The following is a 23,608-nucleotide window of genomic DNA, read 5'->3' as shown; positions in this document are numbered from 1 at the left end:
AATAGCAGGGCGGCAAATTCAAAACAACAAAAATCTCATAATTCAAATTTCTCAAACATACAACTATTATATCCCATTTTAAAGATGCACTTCTCGTTAATCCAACCACATTGTCCGATTTCAAAAAGGCTTTACGGCGAAAGCATAAGATTAGATTATGTTAGGACAGCGCCTAAACAAGAAAAACCACACAGCCATTTTCCAAACACGGAGAGGCGTCACAAAAACCAGAAATACAACTAAAATGAATCACTAACCTTTGATGATCTTCATCAGATGGCACTCATATGACTTCATGTTACACAATACATGTATGTTTTGCTCGATAAAGTTCATATTTATATCCAAAAAAAACATTTTACATTGGCATGTAATGTTCAGAAATGTTTTGCCTCCAAAAACTTCCGGTGAGTGAGCACATCAATTTACAGAAATACTCACATAAACGTTGATAGAATATTCAACTGTTATTCAAAGAATTATAGATACACTTCTCCTTAATGCAACCGCTGTGTCAGATTTCCAAAAAGCTTTACGGCGAAAGCAAATTTTGCAATAATCTGAGTACAGCCTCAGATATCAAAACAAGTCATACAGATACCCGCCATTTTGGAGTCAACAGAAATGACAAAAATTACATTATAAATATTCACTTACCTTTGATGATCGTCATCGGAATGCACTCCCAGGAATCCCAGTTCCAGAATAAATGTTTGTTTTGTTCGATAAAGTTCATCTTTATGTCCAAATACCTCAATTTTGTTTGCGCGTTCAGTCAAGTAATCCAAATCCACTGTGCTCGCGCAGTGAGTTCAGACGAAAAGTCAAAAAAGTTATATTACAGTTCGTAGAAACGTCACACGTTGTATAGAATCAATCTTTAGGATGTTTTTAATCATAAATCTTCCATAATATTCCAACTGGACAATTCCTTTGTCTTCAGAAATGAAAAGGAACACAGCTAACTCTCACGTGAGTGCGTGCGATTGAGCTCATGTCATTTTCTCAGTCATCTGATTCCAATGGCTCTTATTCTCTCCCCATTCACAGTAGAAGCATGAAACAATGTTGTAAAGACTGTTGACATCTAGTGGAAGCCTTAGGAAGTGCAAAATGACCCCATTGACACTGTATACTGGATAGGGAATCACTTGAAAAACTACAAACCTCAGAATTCCACACTTCCTGGTTGGATTTCTTCTCAGGTTTTGGCCTGCCATATGAGTTCTGTTATACTCACAGACATCATTCAAACAGTTTTAGAAACTTCAGAGTGTTTTCTATCCAAATCCACTAATAATAGGCATATCCTACCTTCTGGGCCTGAGTAGCAGGCAGTTTACTACGGGCACGCTTTTCATCCGGACGTCAAAATACTGCCACCTACCCCGATGAAGTTAAACAGTGTTCTGGGTGAGAGCAATGACCCTGCCTCGACAATACATACCTTAAACAGTGTTCTGGGTGAGAGCAATGACCCTGCCTAGACAATACATACCTTAAACAGTGTTCTGCTCAGTCGTACTGCTGAAGGGTGAGAGAAATGACTGTATATATCAATGGACAAAAGCCATCGATCACGTGGCAACATTCATAAGGGTTGCAAAGCTACCGGTAATTTACTAACGTTACCGGAATCTTCAGTAATTTTGTTAATTACCAGAAAATCTAGGGCAATCTATTGTAACTTTGGTAATTTACACTTGAATAACTTTCCCACCAGTTTAACTCCAAAACATTAGCAACAAATATATTTTGACACAGTAAAGTAAATGAAAATGTGAAAAAAATATTTCATTTTGAAACTCTCATATTAAACACCAATGGTATTCACTGAGTTGATGGTTGATATTTAGTATGTTTTACAGCATTGTCATTCTATTTTGCAATCATCTTATTTCATTATTTCATATATTTTACATGTGATAAGACCACACAGAGGGCCAGAGACTATTAGACACCTGTGATAATCTGAAGTACCCAAAGGGCCACTAGATGTATTGTGATAGATTACACAAAACATATTGTGATAGGTACATAAAATCATTGAAAGATACCAAAATTCTGGTAGTTTACTGGTAAATGTAGAAAGTTTCCAGTAATATATCCTCCCTTTGCAACCCTATGTGAAGACTCAATAGCGCATCTTATCAAATGAAGTCAGTTAAAATGGTGTCTCACGAAGACATGACATGAACAGTTTGAGCTACTCCAGGAAGTGCCGTCTCAGTGCTGCCTCCTCTCATTGAGTAACTCAAATTGAAGGCCGACCGGTGTACTGCAGGCTGCCATTAATCAGTGGTGTCAAACTCATTCCATGGAGAGCCTAATGTCTGCTGGTTTTTGGTTTTCAAGACCTAGACAACCAGGTGAGGAGAGTTCCTTACTGAGACCTAGACAACCAGGTGAGGAGAGTTCCTTACTGAGACCTAGACAACCAGGTGAGGGGAGTTCCTTACTGAGACCTAGACAACCAGGTGAGGAGAGTTCCTTACTGAGACCTAGACAACCAGGTGAGGAGAGTTCCTTACTGAGACCTAGACAACCAGGTGAGGAGAGTTCCTTACTGAGACCTAGACAACCAGGTGAGGAGAGTTCCTTACTGAGACCTAGACAACCAGGTGAGGGGAGTTCCTTACTGAGACCTAGACAACCAGGTGAGGGGAGTTCCTTACTGAGACCTAGACAACCAGGTGAGGGGAGTTCCTTACTGAGACCTAGACAACCAGGTGAGGGGAGTTCCTTACTGAGACCTAGACAACCAGGTGAGGAGAGTTCCTTACTGAGACCTAGACAACCAGGTGAGGGGAGTTCCTTACTGAGACCTAGACAACCAGGTGAGGGGAGTTCCTTACTGAGACCTAGACAACCAGGTGAGGAGAGTTCCTTACTGAGACCTAGACAACCAGGTGAGGAGAGTTCCTTACTGAGACCTAGACAACCAGGTGAGGAGAGTTCCTTACTGAGACCTAGACAACCAGGTGAGGGGAGTTCCTTACCGAGACCTAGACAACCAAATGAGGAGAGTTCCTTACTGAGACCTAGACAACCAGGTGAGGAGAGTTCCTTACTGAGACCTAGACAACCATGTGAGGAGAGTTCCTTACTGAGACCTAGACAACCAGGTGAGGAGAGTTCCTTACTGAGACCTAGACAACCAGGTGAGGAGAGTTCAGGACATGGTTACAGGACATGTTACAGGACATGGTTATAGGACAGGTTACAGGACAGGTTACAGGACAGGGTATAGACCACAGGTTACAGGACAGGTTACAGGACAGGTTACAGGACAGGTTACAGGACAGTGTATAGACCACAGGTTACAGGACAGGTTACAGGACAGGTTCAGGACAGGTTATAGACCACAGGTTACAGGACAGGTTACAGGACACGTTACAGGACAGGTTATAGACCACAGGTCACAGGACAGGTTACAGGACAGGTTACAGGACAGGTTGCAGGACAGGTTATAGACCACAGGTTACAGGACAGGTTACAGGACACGTTACAGGACAGGTTATAGACCACAGGTTACAGGACAGGTTATAGACCACAGGTTACAGGACAGGTTATAGACCACAGGTTACAGGACAGGTTACAGGACAGGTTACAGGACAGGGTATAGACCAAAGGTTACAGGACAGGTTATAGGACAGGTTACAGGACAGGTTATAGACCACAGGTTACAGGACAGGTTACAGGACACGTTACAGGACAGGTTATAGACCACAGGTTACAGGACAGGTTACAGGACAGGTTACAGGACAGGTTATAGACCACAGGTTACAGGACAGGTTGGAGACCACAGGTTACAGGACAGGTTATAGACCACAGGTTACAGGACAGGTTACAGGACAGGGTATAGACCACAGGTTATAGGACAGGTTACAGGACAGGTTACAGGACAGGTTATAGACCACAGGTTACAGGACAGGGTTTAGACCACAGGTTACAGGACAGGTTACAGGATAGGTTACAGGACAGGGTGTAGACCACAGGTTACAGGACAGGTTACAGGACAGGTTATAGACCACAGGTTACAGGACAGGTATCAGGACAGGTTACAGGACAGGTTATAGACCACAGGTTACAGGACAGGTTACAGGACACGTTACAGGACAGGTTATAGACCACAGGTTACAGGACAGGTTACAGGACACGTTACAGGACAGGTTATAGGACAGGTTATAGACCACAGATTACAGGACAGGTTACAGGACAGGTTACAGGACAGGTTATAGACCACAGGTTACAGGACAGGTTATAGACCACAGGTTACAGGACAAGTTATAGACCACAGGTTACAGGACAGGTTTCAGGACAGGTTACAGGACAGGTTATAGACCACAGGTTACAGGACAGGGTTTAGACCACAGGTTACAGGACAGGTTACAGGACAGGTTAAGGACCACAGGTTACAGGACAGGTTGAGGACAGGTTAAGGACCACAGGTTACAGGACAGGTTAGAGGACAGGGTTTAGACCACAGGTTACAGGACAGGTTACAGGACAGGTTACAGGACAGGGTATAGACCACAGGTTACAGGACAGGTTATAGACCACAGGTTACAGGACAGTTTACAGGACAGGTTACAGGACAGGGTAGAGACCACAGGTTACAGGACAGGTTGTAGACCACAGGTTACAGGACAGGTTACAGGACAGGGTAGAGACCACAGGTTTCAGGACAGGTTACAGACCACAGATTACAGGACAGGTTACAGGACAGGTTCCAGGACAGGGTATAGACCACAGGTTACAGGACAGGTTACAGGACAGGGTATAGACCACAGGTTACAGGACAGGTTACAGGACAGGGTATAGACCACAGGTTACAGGACAGGGTATAGACCACAGGTTACAGGACAGGTTACAGGACAGGGTATAGACCACAGGTTACAGGACAGGTTACAGGTCAAGTTATAAGGAACAGCTTAATGGAAAAGCCCAATAGATTGTTCCTGTAGATGAAATGTTCTGAAACGTTCTGTACTTTCTGTACTGTGAAGCTGTGATACTGCCTGTCAGCTTTACACACACACACACACACACACACACACACACACACACACACACACACACACACACACACACACACACACACACACACGTTCTGGAAGCTCTTAAAGCCGGGTCTTTTCTGTGATCCAGGGGTGGTGGGGTCAGAGAAGCATCACGGGACCCTCCCACACAATGGAACAATAGGCAGCTCTGCACTGAGGGGTTTCATAGAGGCAGGGATGGGAGGGCCGCTTGGACATAAAGGGAGGGCTCTGTCCCTGTCTAGGTGTTGTAATGGTAGTTTTGGAGGGGGCTGGGTGTCGTTTCTAAATACCCCCAAAACCATGTGAAAGAGTGTGTTTTGGATGTAAGGATCACTGTGGTCATTTCCCTGTCTGTGCATACCTACTATATCTACTTGACCTACTATACCTACTGTACCTCCTATACCTACTATACCTACTGTACCTACTATACCTACTGTACCTCCTATACCTACTATACCTACTGTACCTACTGTACCTACTTTACCTACTGTACCTACTGTACCTACTGTACCTACTATACCTACTGTACCTACTTTACCTACTATACCTACTATACCACTATACCTACTGTACCCACTGTACCTACTATACCTACTATACCTACTATACCAACTGTACCTACTATACCTACTGTACCTACTTTACCACTATACCTACTTTACCTACTGTACCTACTTTACCTACTATACCTACTTTACCTACTATACCACTATACCTACTATACCTACTGTGCCTACTGTACCTACTTTACCTACTATACCTACTGTACCTACTGTACCTACTTTACCTACTATACCTACTATACCTACTTTACCTACTGTACCTACTGTACCTACTATACCTACTGTACCTACTTTACCACTACACCTACTTTACCTACTGTATCTACTTTACCTACTATACCTACTATACCTACTATACCACTATACCTACTATACCTACTATACATACTTTACCTACTATACCTCCTATACCTACTATACCTACTTTACCACTATACCAACTATACCTACTATACCTACTATACCTACTTTACCTACTATACCTACTATACCTACTTTACCTACTATACCTACTATACCTACTATACCTAATGTACCTACTATACCTACTATACCACTATACCTACTATACCTACTATACCACTATACCTAATATACCTACTTTACCTACTATACCTACTGTACCTACTGTACCTACTTTACCTACTATACCTACTATACCCACTATACCCACTATACCTACTATACCTACTTTACCACTATACCTACTATACCTACTATACCTATTTTACCTACTATACCACTATACCTACTATACCTACTATACCTACTATACCGACTTTACCTACTGTACCACTATACCTACTGTACCTACTAGACCTACTGTACCTACTGTACCTACTGTACCTACTATACCTACTGTACCTACTTTACCTACTTTACCTACTATACCTACTATACCTACTTTACCTACTATACCACTATACCTACTATACCTACTTTACCTACTATACCTACTTTACCACTATACCTACTATACCTACTATACCTACTATACCTACTTTACCTACTATACCTACTATACCTACTATACCACTATACCTACTGTACCTACTGTACCTACTGTACCTACTATACCTACTGTACCTACTGTACCCACTGTACCCACTATACCCACTATACCTACTTTACCACTATACCTACTTTACCTACTATACCTACTGTACCTACTGTACCTACTGTACCTACTGTACCTACTATACCTACTTTACCTACTATACCACTATACCTACTATACACCTACTATACCTACTTTACCTACTTTACCTACTATACCTACTATACCTACTTTACCTACTATACTTACTTTATCTACTTTATCTACTATACCTACTATACCACTATACCTACTATACCTACTTTACCTACTTTACCTACTGTACCTACTATACCTACTATACCCACTTTACCTACTTTATCTACTATACCTACTATACCTACTATACCACTATACCTACTATACCTACTTTACCTACTATACCTACTATACCTACTATACCGACTTTACCTACTATACCTACTATACCACTATACCTACTATACCTACTGTACCTACTGTACCTACTATACCTACTATACCCACTGTACCTACTATACCTACTATACCTACTATACCTACTTTACCACTATACCTACTTTACCTACTATACCTACTGTACCTACTATACCTACTATACCTACTTTACCTACTGTACCTACTGTACCTACTGTACCTACTTTACCTACTATACCACTATACCTACTATACACCTACTATACCTACTATACCTACTTTACCTACTTTACCTACTATACCTACTATACCTACTTTACCTACTATACTTACTTTACCAACTTTATCTACTATACCTACTATACCACTATACCTACTATACCTACTTTACCTACTTTACCTAGTGTACCTACTATACCTACTATACCTACTTTATCTACTATACCTACTATACCACTATACCTACTATACCTACGGTACCTACTATACCTACGGTACCTACTTTATCTACTATACCTACTATACCTACTATACCTACCCTACCCACTATACCTACTATACCTACTTTACCTACTATACCTACTTTACCTACTATACATACTTTACTTACTTTACCTACTATACCTACTTTACTTACTTTACCTACTATACCTACTTTACCTACTATACCTACTATACCTACTATATCTACTTTAGTGTCTATGTGCATGTTTGGGAGCCTGCATACCTGCTCATACATGTTCTCTCTCTCTCTCTCTATCCCTCTCTCTCTCTCTCTCTCTGTCTCTCTCTCTGTCTCTCTCTCTGTCTCTCTCTCTCTCTGTCTCTCTGTCTCTCTCTCTGTCTCTTTCTCTCTCACTGTCTCTTTCTCTCTCTCTCTCTCTCTCTCTCTGTTTCTCTCTCTCTCTCTGTCTCTCTCTCTGTCTCTCTCTCTGTCTCTTTCTCTCTCTCTCTCTCTCTCTCTTTCTCTCTCTCTATCCCTCTCTCTCTCTCGCTCTCTCTCTATCCCTCTCTCTCTATCCCTCCCATTCTCCCACCCTGCTCCAGGTTTCCGGTGCTGTCTCCTCTGACTCAGTTCCTCTCCCTGCCCAGACTGTGTCCTCACCAGTCTCACCTCCACACCATCTCTGGTCTGTCTGGTCTGTCTGGCCCCCGACACGGCTACTGTTGCTCCCGCTGTGCCCAGAAGAAATGGCCCCCCATCCTCCTCGGCCCCCTCAAACCCCCACAGTCCCTCCTGTTACCCCCTCTGGACCTCCAGTCCCTCCAGATGACCCCTCTCCTGCCCACCGTGGACACACACCACCCCACCCCTAAGATCTCCCAGACCCCCAGCCCTGGGTCAGAGTCCCTCCCTGAGGGGGAGTGCAGTATGCCTGGGAAGGTAACCCGGTCTGTTGGGAGGTGAGGATGGAAACACACACACACACACACACACACACACACACACACACACACACACTTACACACACAAACATACACACATACATTCTATACACACATACGTATACACATGCACCGTGTGCCAGTCTTTTGTTTGATTGACAGGTTTCAGGTGGCTCAGATTCAGGAGCAGAGGCCTGGTTCCATGGAGCTGACATTCCGACCAGAGTCTAGTGACTCAAACTCAGTGGAGGACGCTTCTCTGCTGGGGGGGAACAAGTCATCCTCACCACCATCCTCGTCTTCATCTTCATCAGCTGCCAGGGGTACATAGGAGGTGCCGGTTACTTCCTTTTCTCTTGCTGATTCTCCCTCTCGTCTTTCTCTCATTTTATTTTCACCACCTCTCTTCTCCTTCTCTCCAGTCCACTGAACATTGTGATTCTTGGAGTGCCATTGACTTCTCCCAGGAGTCCCTGGAAAGCACACACACAGGAAGGCATGTTCTTCTAGTGACCGCTGAATTATGAAATAGTAACACGTCGCCTGTCATTGTGGTGTCGTGGAAGAACTCCCTCCACCACACACACACCCTCTGTAGTTAGTCATCAGTGACAAAAACACACACGTCTAGCTCAGCACATTTAAACAGTCAATGCTGACAGTTAGTGAGGAAGCTACTGACCCCTAGTGGGGATATTGGGAACACACACACACACACACACACACACACACACACACACACACACACACACACACACACACACACACACACACACACACACACACACACACACACACACACACCTCTCAAGTCCTGCCTGTAAGTCACATTCCTGTGAGACAACATCCTAATATCTCTCTCTCGTCTCTCTCTCTCGCTCTCTCTCCTCTGCTCTCTCTCTCTCTCTCTCTCTCTCTCTCTCTCTCTCTCTCTCTCTCTCTCTCTCTCTCTCTCTCTCAGGTTAACAGCTAAACATTCGCAGGGATGAATGCTGGGTAAAAAATAACTCTACCTCGCTGAGCGATGGATGTGATGGGATTCCAAAATGGTGACCAGAGAGGTTGATTATCCTCTTTGTTGGGATTTGGGAAGTTAGCCTGGGTGCTTGCTGGGAAGTTAGCCTGGATGCCAGACACAGGGAAACCCTCATATTTATAACACAATCAACTTGTATTTTATCCTATTGTTGAGAAATAATCCTCTGTCTTTAGAGGCAGGGAGGAAAAGAGAGAAGGAACAGACTATTAATTAACCCAGCCGTGTTGTTGTGCTCCCATAAGACTCTGGACAGGTTGGAGGACCTTAACACTTTCTGCACTTGATACTGCAATACACACACACACACACACACACACACACACACACACACACACACACACACACACACACACACACACACACACACACACACACACTCACACTCACACTCACACACACTCACACACACACACACACACAGTAGGTCTACATTCTCTCTCTCACACACACACACACACACACACACACACACACACACACACACACACACACACACACACACACACACACACACTCACACTCACACACACACACACACAGTAGGTCTACATTCTCTCTCTCACACACACACACACACACACACACACACACACACACACACACACACACACACACACACACACACACACACACACACACACACACACACACACACACACACACACACACACACAGTGTTATAGTTTTAGGCCTTCTGAAGTTTTATGTCTTCTTGATAATGTTGAATGTAGTCTTATCCAGCGAATACTTGGGGGTTGAGCTCCAACATTGAGAGAGAGACATAATGATCTGCAAACAGCATGAACTACATGCTGTACTCTTCAGCTCTTATAGATGGCATTTAAAGTGGAACTGACAGCATTTTAGCAACATGAAATCTAATTCAAATCGGTTCATATATACCACCAGGAAGAATATGATGCTTAAAAAAAAGAAGAAATCTAACAAGCGAACGCTTAGTTATGATCATTTTCATGTTTTCATAAATTCTTAAAATGTTTGGTAATTAATTACATATAGTAAGGCATTTGTAAAAATGGTATAGCAATATAGAGTGGGAAAACGGTTTGGACAATGAATAGACACTGCAGTAAATGAATCCTAATATAAACATCTGTCTCATCCAGGACTGGAGTCTACACAGACCAGTGCACCATAGAACTACAGTAGGCCTTCATGCAAACAAGCCATTTGCCACACAGACCTGCCATCATTCACTTTGAACTGGACTGTGTGTTTACAGACAGTTACAACAGCGTGACTTTAGATCAATAGAACAAGAAGCCACAAAATACACCTAAATGGATTTCTACAAAAATGTCAATACCACAGGAGTCCTCTTACATTTGGGAACTTTACAGTCCTAATGATCAAACAACCATAAAAAGGCAGGCTATCTTCCCCTATATGCACATCAACAACAAGATCAACATCTAGTGCTAGCCAGTGCAAGGTCAGCTACAGTCTAACGAAGGAACATTAGATAAGCTTTTTCAGCTAGTTTGACCGTCAAAATTGCACTGAGAAACGATGGGAAATAGTAAGTAGCCTGCTCGTCCTTCTGCAGCTTGCCTGCTAATGCATTCTTGTCCCAACCAAGCACCCAAGCTAACTGGCTAAAGTGAGCTAGCTAGCTACTTCCAGAGACAAATGAGAGAACACCTTACTCTGACCATTTTTACTCGCCCTAGCAGAGCTGGTTGCTAGGCTGTTTACATGATATCTGGAGCGTTCGTAACTAAGTATTACTTTTTTTTGCCCACGTTTACTGACACTGCATATATTCAGCCGTTGTTGTGCGTTTGTAAATTAATCAGTTATTCTGCGCTCTGGCACACTCAGACAAGAGGGCTCTGAAATCAGAGTAGATAGCCAGAGTGAATTAGCGAACGCAAGAGATATGCTAACTGGATAATAGTCGTTCAAGTTCAGGATAGCTAGCTAGCAAAGCGATTCACATTCTTGCTAGCTAACCCAAATGACACCTGCATCTCTAGCTGTGTAGCCACCGAAAAGCAATATGAGGGGAAAACCTCACTCTTACTCTCCCACTCCTCCAATGACATCACATCCTCCTAGCAGCAAGCTAGATAGCTAATGTTAGGCTCAGTGTTTTTAGCTTGCTACATCAATAGATACACTAGCCTATTAACCACGTTATGACTGACTTGTGATCATTGCCCTTGCTAGTGTGATTGTATTGACATTCCCAGCCTTAGTTACAATCATTCGTTTTTGAAACTGAAGCATTGCATCCGGAATGGAGGCAGCAAACAATGTACCAACAAATGTATCAGTGAATTATAGGAATCATGCATTGAAATGCATCCATCTATTCTGCCAACAATGCTGAGTCAAATAGAACCTATTTTTAAAACCTCTTATACAGTTGTTTTGTAGCATAAACTGGGAATTTGATATTTTTGACTGATATTATGATTGTCTGTTTGTTTCATATCTGCAAAGTAGTTAAAATGCTGTCAGTTCCACTTTAGCTTCATTTAGCTTCTGATGAAAGTTGAATGTGTAGTACCGAGCTGTGTAAATGGCTGTATATATGTACATACGGCTGTGTAAATGGCTGTATATATGTACATACGGCTGTGAATAGACAAGGTGAATTGCCCTGTTTTTATTGAAGCTCTTAGATGTGTACAGAGGATGGTCAGACAGTGACAGGGTAAGGACAGAGTCAGGGCCAGAGTCAGGGCCAGAGTCGGGGACAGAGTCGGGGACAGAGTCGGGGACAGAGTCAGGGCCAGAGTCGGGGACAGAGTCGGGGACAGAGTCAGGGCCAGAGTCGGGGACAGAGTCGGGGACAGAGTCGGGGACAGAGTCAGGGACAGAGTCAGGGACAGGGACAGAGTCAGGGACAGGGACAGAGTCAGGGACAGGGACAGAGTCAGGGACAGGGACAAGGTCAGGGACAGAGTCAGTGACAGTGTCAGGAGGTGGGTTTGCCAGTAATTTTCAGTGCCTCTTTTGACACACTTAAATCAGTCCCCGACATTTTCGGGGAGGTGTGCTTTGTCCTGTGACTTCCTCTCTCCTGGCGTGTCACAGATCTTGGATCAGTTGACCCTCCTAGCTTCACTGACCATTGATCAGTGGCATCCTACTCCATGTGGCACTTATCTCAAACCATGACCTCACTTCCTGCCTTGTGACGATTGCCTAGCAACAGACATAGGCTAAGTTAGAAGGATAATCAACTCGGCTCTTTTGCCCCCACAGATAAAGCACTACAGACACATTATTCAGAGTTTTCATTCAAGTGTTGTTACTTATTGTTACACACACACACACACACACACACACACACACACACACACACACACACACACACACACACACACCACACACACACACACACACCACACACACACACACACACACACGTTCCTGCTCCTCCAAGGAGAGCATGCAGACAGACCCTATTATCTCTGGGTAGTCTGAGTAAAAGCTGTATTCGCAGTCCTCCTAAAGGGAACTAACTACATTATCTTAGGAATACAAATCATGACTGACCATCTCAATCTCATTCCTTCAGCTGCATTTCAAGTGTTTTTTACTTGTGTTTTTTAGTTATTTAAATAGATTTTTTTGATTAGTGGCTGACGGAGCTGCTTCACCGTGGAAACACAGTTTGGGTTTTGCAGTTTACATTTTATAAAGGGTGGATAATGATGATGATTATGATCAATTTGAACTATTATTTTATATTCTGTATGTTGCTGTTTTTGCAGTTCAGAACCATTGTCTGGATTTGATTATTTTTATTGGTTGAACATGTTCATGTTTTATCTGCCCTGTTTCCTTATGACACGGTATAAACGGAAGTGTTGCAGAAAAGAAGGAAAAACAACTCATCTTCTCTACGTTGTAGATTGTATTTATTATGAAATTACATTTTTCTGTATGATATTTTTACTCTTGAAATAAAGGAGCGGTTTATTTTGAGTCGTCTGTGTGTGCTTTGTGTTATAATGCATGAACGCTCAGCGGTAAACGTGTGTGTGTGTGTGTGTGTGTGTGTGTGTGTGTGTGTGTGTGTGTGTGTGTGTGTGTGTGTGTGTGTGAGTCTGTATGTTTGTTAAATTACAATTACTCTGAAGTTGCAAAAAATAAAGGCGGTTGACAAACATTGATCAAACATGGATGACGTTGACAAACATTGATCCACTATCAGCACAGTAAATTGACAGGATGTCAAGTGTTAAATCCATGGAAAGATGAGACTCTCACAGACATAATGGTGTTCTCCGTTTTGCTCTACGACCCCCACAAGTGTCTTGGGACTCGTCTGAAGTTGGTACATCCCATCTGCCAACTTCTGTCTATAGCGTCCCAGCTGTTTGGGCTACACACTCTGTGTAAAGGTGAGACTCTCACCGACATGTACAGTACATATTGGTTGTTTTGCTCTTGGATGCCCACAGGCCTCACAGACTAATCTGAAGGTCCACCTGGTACCAGTTGAAAAAATGTATGGAAATACACTACCGGTCAAAATGTTTGAACACCTACTCATTCAAGGGTTGTTCTTGATTTTTACTATTTTCTACATTGTAGAATAATAGTGAAGACATCAAAACTATGAAAGAACACATCGAATCATGTAGTAACCAAAAAAGTGTTAAACAAATCAAAATATAAAATATTTGCACACTCTTGGCATTTTCTCAACCAGCTTCATGAGGTAGTCACCTGGAATGCATTTCAATTAACAGGTGTGCCTTCTTAAATGTTAATTTGTGGAATTTCTTTCCTTGTTAATGCGTTTGAGCCAACCAGTTGTGTTGTGACAAGGTAGTGGGGGTATACAGAAGATAGCCCTATTTGGTAAAAGACCAAGTCCATATTATGGCAAGAACAGCTCAAATAAGCAAAGAGAAACGACAGTCCATCATTACTTTAAGACATGAAGGTCAGTCAATGAGGATATTTTAAAGAACATTGAAAGTTTCTTCAAGTGCAGTTGTAAAAACCATCAAGTGCTATGATGAAACTGGCTCTCATGAGGACCGCCACAGGAAAGGAAGAGCCAGAGTTACCTCTGCTGCAGAGGATAAGTTTATTAGAGTTACCAGCCTCAGAAATTACAGCCCAAATTAATGTTTCACAGAATTCAAGTAACAGACACATCTCAACATAAACTGTTCAGAGGAGACTGCGTGAATCAGGCCTTTATGGTCTAATTGCTGCAATGAAACAACTACAAAATGACACCAATAAGAAGAAGAGACTTGCTTGGGCCAAGAAACATGAGCAATAGACATTAGACCGGTGGAAATGTGTCCTTTGGTCTGGAGTCCAAATTGGAGATTTTTGGTTCCAACCGCTGTGTCTTTCTGAGAGGCGGTGTGGGTGAACGGATGATCTCTGCATGTGTATTTCCCACCATAAAGCATGGAGGAGGAGGTGTTATGGTGTGTGGGTGCTTTGCTGGTGACACTGTCTGTGATTTATTTCGAATTCAAGGCTCACCAGCCTGGCTACCTCAGCATTCTGCATCCCATCTGGTTTGGGCTTAGTGGGATTATCATTTGTTTTTCAACAGGACAATGACCCAATACACCTCCAGGCTGTGGAAGGGCTATTTTACCAAGAAGGAGAGTGATGGAGTGCTGCATCAGATGACCTGGACTCCACAATCCCTGACCTCAACCCAATTCAGATGGTTTGGGATGAGTCGGACCGCAGAGTGAAGGAAAAAGCAGCCAGCAAGTGCTCAGCATATGTGGGAACTCCTTCAAGGCTGTTGGAAAAGCACTCCAGGTGAAGCTGGTTGAGAGAATGCCAAGTGTGCAAAGCTGTCATCAAGGCAAAGGGTGGCTATTTGAAGAGTCTCAAATATAAAATATATTTTGATTTGTTTAACACTTTTTTGGTTACTACATGATTCCATATGTGTTATTTCATAGTTTTGATGTCTTCACTATTATTCTACAATCTAGAAAATAGTAAAAACAAATAAAAAACCCTTGAATGAGTAGGTGCTCTAAAACATTTGACCAGTAGAGTATATGGAGACTAGTGCAAAAAATAAGGTGTTAAATACATGTCCAAAAACAAAAATACAAACACGTTTCCTGATCTTATATCGTTCAGATATGATAGACACTTCAGAACAAACTTCCTTTAGATTTTTTTGTGGGGGACTCTCTGTTGTAGTGAATCTGTTATTTAATGCGTTTGTAGTTTTTGATAGTTTTAGGGGTCTTACAATTCACAATCAAAAAGCGAAATGATCCATGGTATGACCTTCTTAAAAAATGTCCCCCCCTCCCTCCGGCTTAGACAGGGCTTAGACTCTTACGGGTTAAGCATGAGTTTTTTCTTAGTAATTTGTAGTTGTGCCAGCTAGCAGTGAGCCTGTGTTGCTTCTATAAAGCTCTCTGTCTGGATTATAGCCAGCTCCATCTGTGAGTCTTTGGGATGTTAATTCATGACTTTCCAGACACACCCAAGAACCTGCCCAAGTCATGCCTGGAGCTGAACCACTTTCTCTGAATGCTCTTACGAATCTTAAGAGTGATTTACAGTCTGTGTGTGGTGTATGTAATCCTGAAGATAGGTTTGTTAGATACACTACAATCAGCGGCCCCTAAATCTATATTTACTGTTTATTGTGATTACAGTATCACTAACATCCCTAACATGTAATTGCAGCATATATTCTCTCTACACTGTCAGCATCAACCAATGTATTTCTTCCTTCCTTTAGCTTCCTAATTCAGATCTCAATCAATGAGTTACTGTATTCCCCTCTCGCGTTCAAGTAAGACATCGGGTATTTCTATTGTATGTGTAATCTCCTAGTATCTACCAGTCAGGGATAAAACATGAAATAAAATATCATGACATACATTCTCTTTCAAACAGTCTAATAATATGGGCTAAATAATATTCAGTTTAGGGGAGCCAGTCATCCTTCCAGTGTGTTTGTCCAATGGGGTTTTATCCATTCCAAAGGAGTTCACTCTGTTCCATAGCTATTCAGTACATCGATTGACTCTCCTGACGGTCAGACCTGCTTCGAAAGGGCGGCCATCACGCTTCCTGATTTCCTTAGCGATGCTCTGATTTTTGTTGGCGAGGTTACTACGGAAACCCTGCCCAGCCATGAAGTAAAGGATGGGATCCACACAGCTGTTGGCGCTGGCCAGGGGGCGTGTCACCATATAGGCCATGCTGGACGCCTTCAGCAGCTCACAGCTCACCTGGGGATGAATACAAGAACAAATTATTGAAAGGTTAAGGTTAAGGATTCAATCCGTGTAATGCTGTTGACAATGTGCCTTTTAAAGGCAATGTTACCGTGTTCGTGGAGAACGCATTCAAGGTAAATGCTGCAGATATCCTCTCGATATGGAAATTACCTTTATATGTCAAGGATAATGACAATATCAACAATCATAATAGCAGTGGTTGAGTTGAGCCTGAGCTACCTGGAGCCGGCCTCCTGCACCTTGGGTGAAAGGTGAAGCTACCTGGAGCCGGCCTCCTGCACCTTGGGTGAAAGGTGAAGCTACCTGGAGCCAGCCTCCTGCACCTTGGGTGAAAGGTAAAGCTACCTGGAGCCGGGCTCCTGCACCTTGGGTGAAAGGTGAAACTACCTGGAGCCGGGCTCCTGCACCTTTGGTGAAAGGTGAAGCTACCTGGAGCCGGGCTCTTGGGTGAAAGGTGAAGCTACCTGGAGCCAGGCTCTTGGGTGAAAGGGAGAGCCAGGCAGAACCTTTAAAAGCGTAGTATTCCAGTGGTTGTGGTACTGTACCTGGGAGGGGTCCATCTGCTCCAGGTATCTGAGGAAGTAGAACAGACTTCTGGTCAGGTGGAAAGGTAGGAAACACAGCATGAACGCTACTAACACAATGATTATCATCTTCACAGACTTCTGTTTGGAGCGATGAGGAGCGATCACCCCGACTCCCCTCGACTGGCTCCCTCCCGCCCCCCAGGCGGGCTCCAGAAGCTTCCTCACCATCAGTCCATAGCACACCATCACCACCATGAAGGGGAAGGCAAACAGCAGCATAGACACCACCAAGCTGTACACCAGGAAGTCATGAAATAACTCTGGACTGGTGGTGTCGAAACACACCCTCTCTGTCCCCTCATCCCTGGTGCGTGAGAAGTAGAGCACGGGAGCCTGGCACATCAACACACACGCCCACACCGCCACAGACACCAGCCGGGCTCTTCTGGCGCTGACCCAGCTCAGTGACCTCATCGGGTAACACACACCCAGGAAGCGGTGCAGGCTGATGCAGCACAGGAACAGGATGGAACCGTAGAGGTTAGCGTAGAACAGGAAGCGGATGAGTTTGCAGAACGGCTCGCTGAAGGGCCAGTCGTTCTCGTCGGCGTAGTAGTAGATTAGGAAGGGTAGGGTGAGGATGTAGAGGGTGTCGCATACTGTCAGGTTGAACATGTACACCGTCGAGGGCTTCCAGCGTTTCGTACGGAACAGGATCACGTACATGGCCGTGAAGTTCAGGGCTAGGCCAATCACGAAGACCAGAGTGTAGCTGACAGGAAGCAAGATGTACTTGAAGTCCTCCTTGAAGCTACAGCGGCGATTTTGCCCGCTGCTCTCATTGGTTGAGTGGTTGGCGAAGGTAGCCATCTTTGTTCATAAACAGATCTGAGGAAGATACAGAGGTTTACTAATATGCACACACACACACACACACACACACACACACACACGCACGCACACAGAGAGCGAGAAGCTAAAGTGGGATAGTAATGATAAAACTGTACTATCCACTTATATAACTCTACACACTAAAGCTATGGCTAAAGATTCCAAAGCTATGACTAAATGTCTCTGTTTACTTGCTTCTAAACGCATACGCATGAATGCCGCAGCTGGAATCTGAAGCTCATTTTGGCATAATACCCATAATTCCATCATATGTGTCTTTCCTAAATGCCAAGATAAGAGAGGGAGGAGTGGAGGAAGAGGCAGATAAGAGAAGGAGGAGTGGAGGAAGAGGGATGGACGAGGAGATGATGTGATTGATGTCCAAGCTGTTCCAACAGGTAGTTAGTGATCCTTTGAGAAGTTATTGTCCTGTTTGGATAGGTCATGGCAACAGGATATGATAACTAGGGTCGCAAAGGGAGGGTATATTACTGGAAACTTTCAAAAGTTTACCAGTAAACTACCAGAATTGGTGTGTCTTTCAAGGATTTTATGTAATCCATCAAAAGACATCTAGTGGCCTTTTTGGGTACTTCAGATTATCACAGGTGTCTAATAGTCTCTGGCCATCTGTGTGGTCTTATCACATGTAAAATATATGAAATAAATGAATCAGATGATTTAAAAAAATAAAATAAAAAATATGTTTTATTGCAAAGCTGTAAAACATTATCCTAAATATAAACCGTAAATGTAGTGAATACCATTGGTGTTTAATATGAAGGTTTCAGCATGAAATATATTTTATTTATTCTTTTTTTTTATCAGCTTCTATTTATTTTACTATGTCAATATGTATTTACTGTCAATGTTTTGGCGGCAAACTAGTGGCAATTGTGAGAAAAAAAAGTAACTAGTTGGAAAAGTTAATTGAGAATAATGCTATCGTTGATTAGATGCTTTTTAAAATTAATTAGTCAATTATCTCTTGAACCATCTGGTATGAACCATATCTACTAGAAACTCATCTACAATATGCACACATAAACAAAATGAATATTATACTGTATATGAATAATACATTTTTAAAAAGTTATTGAAGTATAAATGACCAAAGTCACGATAGATTTCCATAGATTTTCTGTTAATTACCTAAATTAATTCTGGTAACTTTCATAAATTACGGGTATCTTAGCAACCCTAACAATAATACAGAGAAACACACACACGACGTGGTACAGCAACACAATTAGCATGAATGTGGTGTTTCCATTTTGCAATGATGAAGATCTAATCCATGAGATTAAGATGTAAACTGTTAACTTTTCAACAGCTTTCATATATGGACCTACTGTAAGTATACAACAGACTCATAAAGAAACACCCTTACACACACACACACACACACACACACACACACACACACACACACACACACACACACACACACACACACACACACACACACACACACATACATACACACATACACACACATATACACACACACACACACACACACACACACACACATACATACACACATACACACACATATACACACACACACACACACACACACACACACACACACACACACACACACACACACACACACACACACACACACACACATAAACGTTATGAACACCTACGGTAACAAGCGTACCATGTGTGTACAGGCTGCATGTAGATTCAAAGACACAGACACACGGCCCTGGGGAAAAGCATTCTGTATCGACACCTAAAACGGTTTTGAAAGGGTTCTGAAAGGGACAGCACAAGAACTCTTTTAACTTCTAGTTAGCACGTTCTTTTCCTAAGAGTTTATATTACATCATACGTTTTAACAGATGAGCTAGTTAGCTAACTCAATTCAACTTAAGGGCCTTTATTGGCATGGGAAACATATGTTTACATTGACAAAGCAAGTGAAGTAGATAATAAACAAAAGTGAAATAAACAATAAAAAATAAAGGTAAACATCACATTCACAGAAGATTAAAGACATTTCAAATGTCATATTATGTGCAAATATTTAAAGTACAAAAGCGAACATACTCTCTCTCTCTCTCTCTCTCTCTGAAGGAGTGCAATTTACAAAACACATGCAAGCCTCTCTCTCTCACCCCCACAGTACAGCAATACCAGAGGGAACACGTCAGAGCTTCTCCTGTCCTGTACCCTCTCACCCCCACAGAACAGCAATACCAGAGGGAACACGTCAGAGCTTCTCCTGTCCTGTACCCTCTCACCCCCACAGTACAGTAGTAGCTAATACCAGTACTAGTTACTCACAGTGAGAAAAGCTGCTCCGGTCTTAAAGGAACACAGTCCAGTTGTGTTCAGCAACTAGGTCCAACTTCTGTACTAGACTCTAACAACAACAACAATAATAGATTACTGATGCACTACTTCAGCCAGAGGAGCTTGTGTCTGCCCTGTCACTATCAGCTGGTTAGGCCTACTGGTTAGGCCGACTCACGAAGATTCTCCCAATGCTTCTTCCTCTCAGAGATACACAGAATGCTTTCCACAATGTGTCTCCATGCTCATGTGTGAGTGTGTGTGAGTGACAGTCATGTTTGTCACTCTTCAGCCTGCACACACACATACAGGGAGACAGGGAGGGACTCAGGATCAACATTTACCTACTGTACGTAACAGTTTACTGATGGCCCGGTCTGTCTTCTGGAAAGTACAAGTTGCCCCTTCTGATTCTATAACTCACTATGCACTTTGTTTAGCTAATGATCCATGTGAATCTAGCAATTATGGCAATTATATGATTTCCTAGGATATCCTTTCTTTACTACCTTCTGTTAGTATATCACCAACACTCACAATATTATGTTATCTACCTGTATGTCTATACCTAATACAAGTTGATTTATGTGTTTGTCTAAAGTCAATACAGAAGAAAACCCTCTCTGAGCAGATCTCAGCTGTAGATACTGCCTTTCTGTCTTTCTCAACAGACAGACAGACAGACAGACAGACAGACAGACAGACAGACAGACAGACAGACAGACAGCTCAACAGACAGACAGCTCAACAGACAGACAGACAGACAGACAGACAGACAGACAGACAGTTCAACAGACAGCTCAACAGACAGACAGACAGACAGACAGACAGACAGACAGACAGACAGACAGACAGACAGACAGACAGACAGACAGACAGACAGACAGACAGACAGACAGACAGACAGACAGAGACAGACAGCTCAACAGACAGACAGCTCAACAGACAGCTCAACAGACAGACAGACAGACAGACAGACAGACAGACAGACAGACAGACAGACAGACAGACAGACAGACAGACAGACAGACAGACAGCTCAACAGACAGACAGCTCGACAGACAGCTCAACAGACAGACAGCTCAACAGACAGCTCAACAGACAGACAGAGATCTCAACAGACAGACAGCTCGACAGACAGCTCAACAGACAGACAGCTCAACAGACAGCTCAACAGACAGACAGCTCAACAGACAGCTCAACAGACAGACAGACAGACAGCTCAACAGACAGACAGCTCGACAGACAGCTCAACAGACAGACATCTCAACAGACAGACAGACAGACAGACAGCTCAACAGACAGACAGACAGACAGACAGACAGACAGACAGACAGACAGACAGACAGACAGACAGACAGACAGACAGACAGACAGACAGACAGACAGACAGCTCAACAGACAGACAGACAGACAGACAGACAGACAGACAGACAGACAGACAGACAGACAGACAGACAGACAGACAGACAGACAGAGACAGACAGAGCCATATGAATAATAAAGCAATGAGTGGAATTTCACCGGGGTTAAAGAACATCTGTAGCAGTTGTTCTTGAATGGCTGAGGTTTGTGTTTGGATTTTGAATCATTTGTTTGTCCCAAAAAGTCCTCACAAGTATAGTAAGACATACCTCTGTGTGTGTGTGCGTGTGTGTGTACGTGTGTGTGTGGTCAGTTATGACCTACTTGAAGCTTTTTGAGTTATTGTGACACATCAAGTAAATAAAACCAATGTTTATATCCAGGACCCAGTTTCAAGCCAGACCCATCAGAAATCAATCATAACCTACAGTAGACTGCAACCCACAAGGTATCAACTAAACCCAGGAGTGAATCCCAACCCAACGCTAGGAAAACACTGCTCCATATCACATAGACAAATCTATTCTCCACAACTCACAAGTTAGCCGGGACAGGAACAGGGCAAGCTCACAAATCTCTTTAGGCTTTTATGTGGAAGAAAACTGACAAATGGACAATGACCCAAATGTTGCACCACACACATTACACACAAACGTTACTGTAATCTACACTACACACCCATTATACACAAACATTACTGTAATCTATACTACACACCCATTACACACAAACTTTACTGTAACCTGCACCACACACCCATTACACACAAACTTTACTGTAATCTATACTACACACACATTACACACAAACGTTACTGTAATCTATACTACACACCCATTATACACAAATGTTACTGTAATCTATGCTACACACCCATTACACACACACACTTTACTGTAACCTACACCACACACCCATTATACACAAATGTTACTGTAATCTATGCTACACACCCATTACACACACACACTTTACTGTAACCTACACCCCACACCCATTATACACAAATGTTACTGTAATCTATACTACACACCCATTACACACACACACACACACACACACTTTACTGTAATCTACACTACACACCCATTATACACAAATGTTACTGTAATCTATACTACACACCCATTATACACAAACGTTACTGTAATCTATACTACACACCCATTACACACAAACGTTACTGTAATCTACACTACACACCCATTATACACAAACGTTACTGTAATCTATACTACACACCCATTACACACAAACGTTACTGTAATCTACACTACACACCCATTATACACAAACGTTACTGTAATCTACACTACACACCCATTATACACAAATGTTACTGTAACCTACACCACACACCCATTACACACAACCTTTACTGTAACCTACACCACACACCCATTATACACAAATGTTACTGTAATCTATACTACACACCCATTATACACAAATGTTACTGTAATCTATACTACACACCCATTACACACAAACTTTACTGTAACCTGCACCACACACCCATTACACACAAACTTTACTGTAACCTACACCACACACCCATTACACACAAACTTTACTGTAATCTTTGATCACAGGTATAAACATCAACGCTGAGACTGACCTGACTGGCGAAACGCAGACCCTCCTGGGTAGATATAAAACCACACCTGAATGCACAGATGATTAAGGAGATCTTAAAGAGTACAGTTGGACAGATGGCAGCCATTCCCCCCCACACCACCACCTTCTCTCTGTGGAATA

At 42.8% G+C, this 23,608-nt stretch overlaps 2 protein-coding genes across 3 annotated transcripts in view; one reads left to right on the top strand and one right to left on the bottom strand.

The window, feature by feature from the left end:
- relt (RELT TNF receptor) overlaps positions 1-8,577 on the top strand; it is a gene marked incomplete at its 5' end in the record, with an annotated part of 13,227 nt that extends 4,650 nt beyond the window's left edge. Inside the window, one exon of the mRNA XM_045724813.2 lies at positions 8,151-8,577. Coding sequence (XP_045580769.2) covers positions 8,151-8,511 — 361 coding nt within the window. The remainder of the gene's footprint in view (positions 1-8,150) is intronic.
- A 4,822-nt stretch (positions 8,578-13,399) lies between these two features.
- On the bottom strand, positions 13,400-23,608 carry LOC106613203 (P2Y purinoceptor 2). Of its 2 annotated transcripts, XM_014215231.3 has the most exons (4): positions 23,469-23,608; positions 17,424-18,175; positions 17,306-17,333; positions 13,400-16,751 (listed from the first exon to the last, which is right to left on the bottom strand). In XM_014215231.3, exons 2-4 carry the CDS (start codon positions 18,155-18,157, stop codon positions 16,524-16,526), a joined length of 990 nt encoding a protein of 329 aa, XP_014070706.1. In that variant the 5' UTR covers positions 18,158-18,175; positions 23,469-23,608; the 3' UTR covers positions 13,400-16,523. The 2 variants fall into 2 exon arrangements, with proteins under 2 accessions (XP_014070706.1, XP_014070705.1); XM_014215230.3 differs by having other exon boundaries at positions 17,306-18,175.

Source organism: Salmo salar, chromosome 09, assembly GCF_965601325.2.
Source record: "Salmo salar chromosome 09, fSalSal1, whole genome shotgun sequence".
Classification (NCBI taxonomy): Eukaryota; Metazoa; Chordata; class Actinopteri; order Salmoniformes; family Salmonidae; genus Salmo; species Salmo salar.
Note: the sequence above shows the minus strand (reverse complement) of the source record. Positions and strands in the feature narration are given on the sequence as shown.

Coding starts and splice junctions, on each gene's coding strand:
- LOC106613203 (XM_014215230.3), bottom strand. CDS start 18,157: ATGGCTACCTTCGCCAACCACTCAACCAATGAGAGCAGCGGGCAAAAT. Junction 16,752..17,305: donor AGCAGATGGACCCCTCCCAG/GTACAGTACCAC, acceptor ATTCATCCCCAG/GTGAGCTGTGAGCTGCTGAA.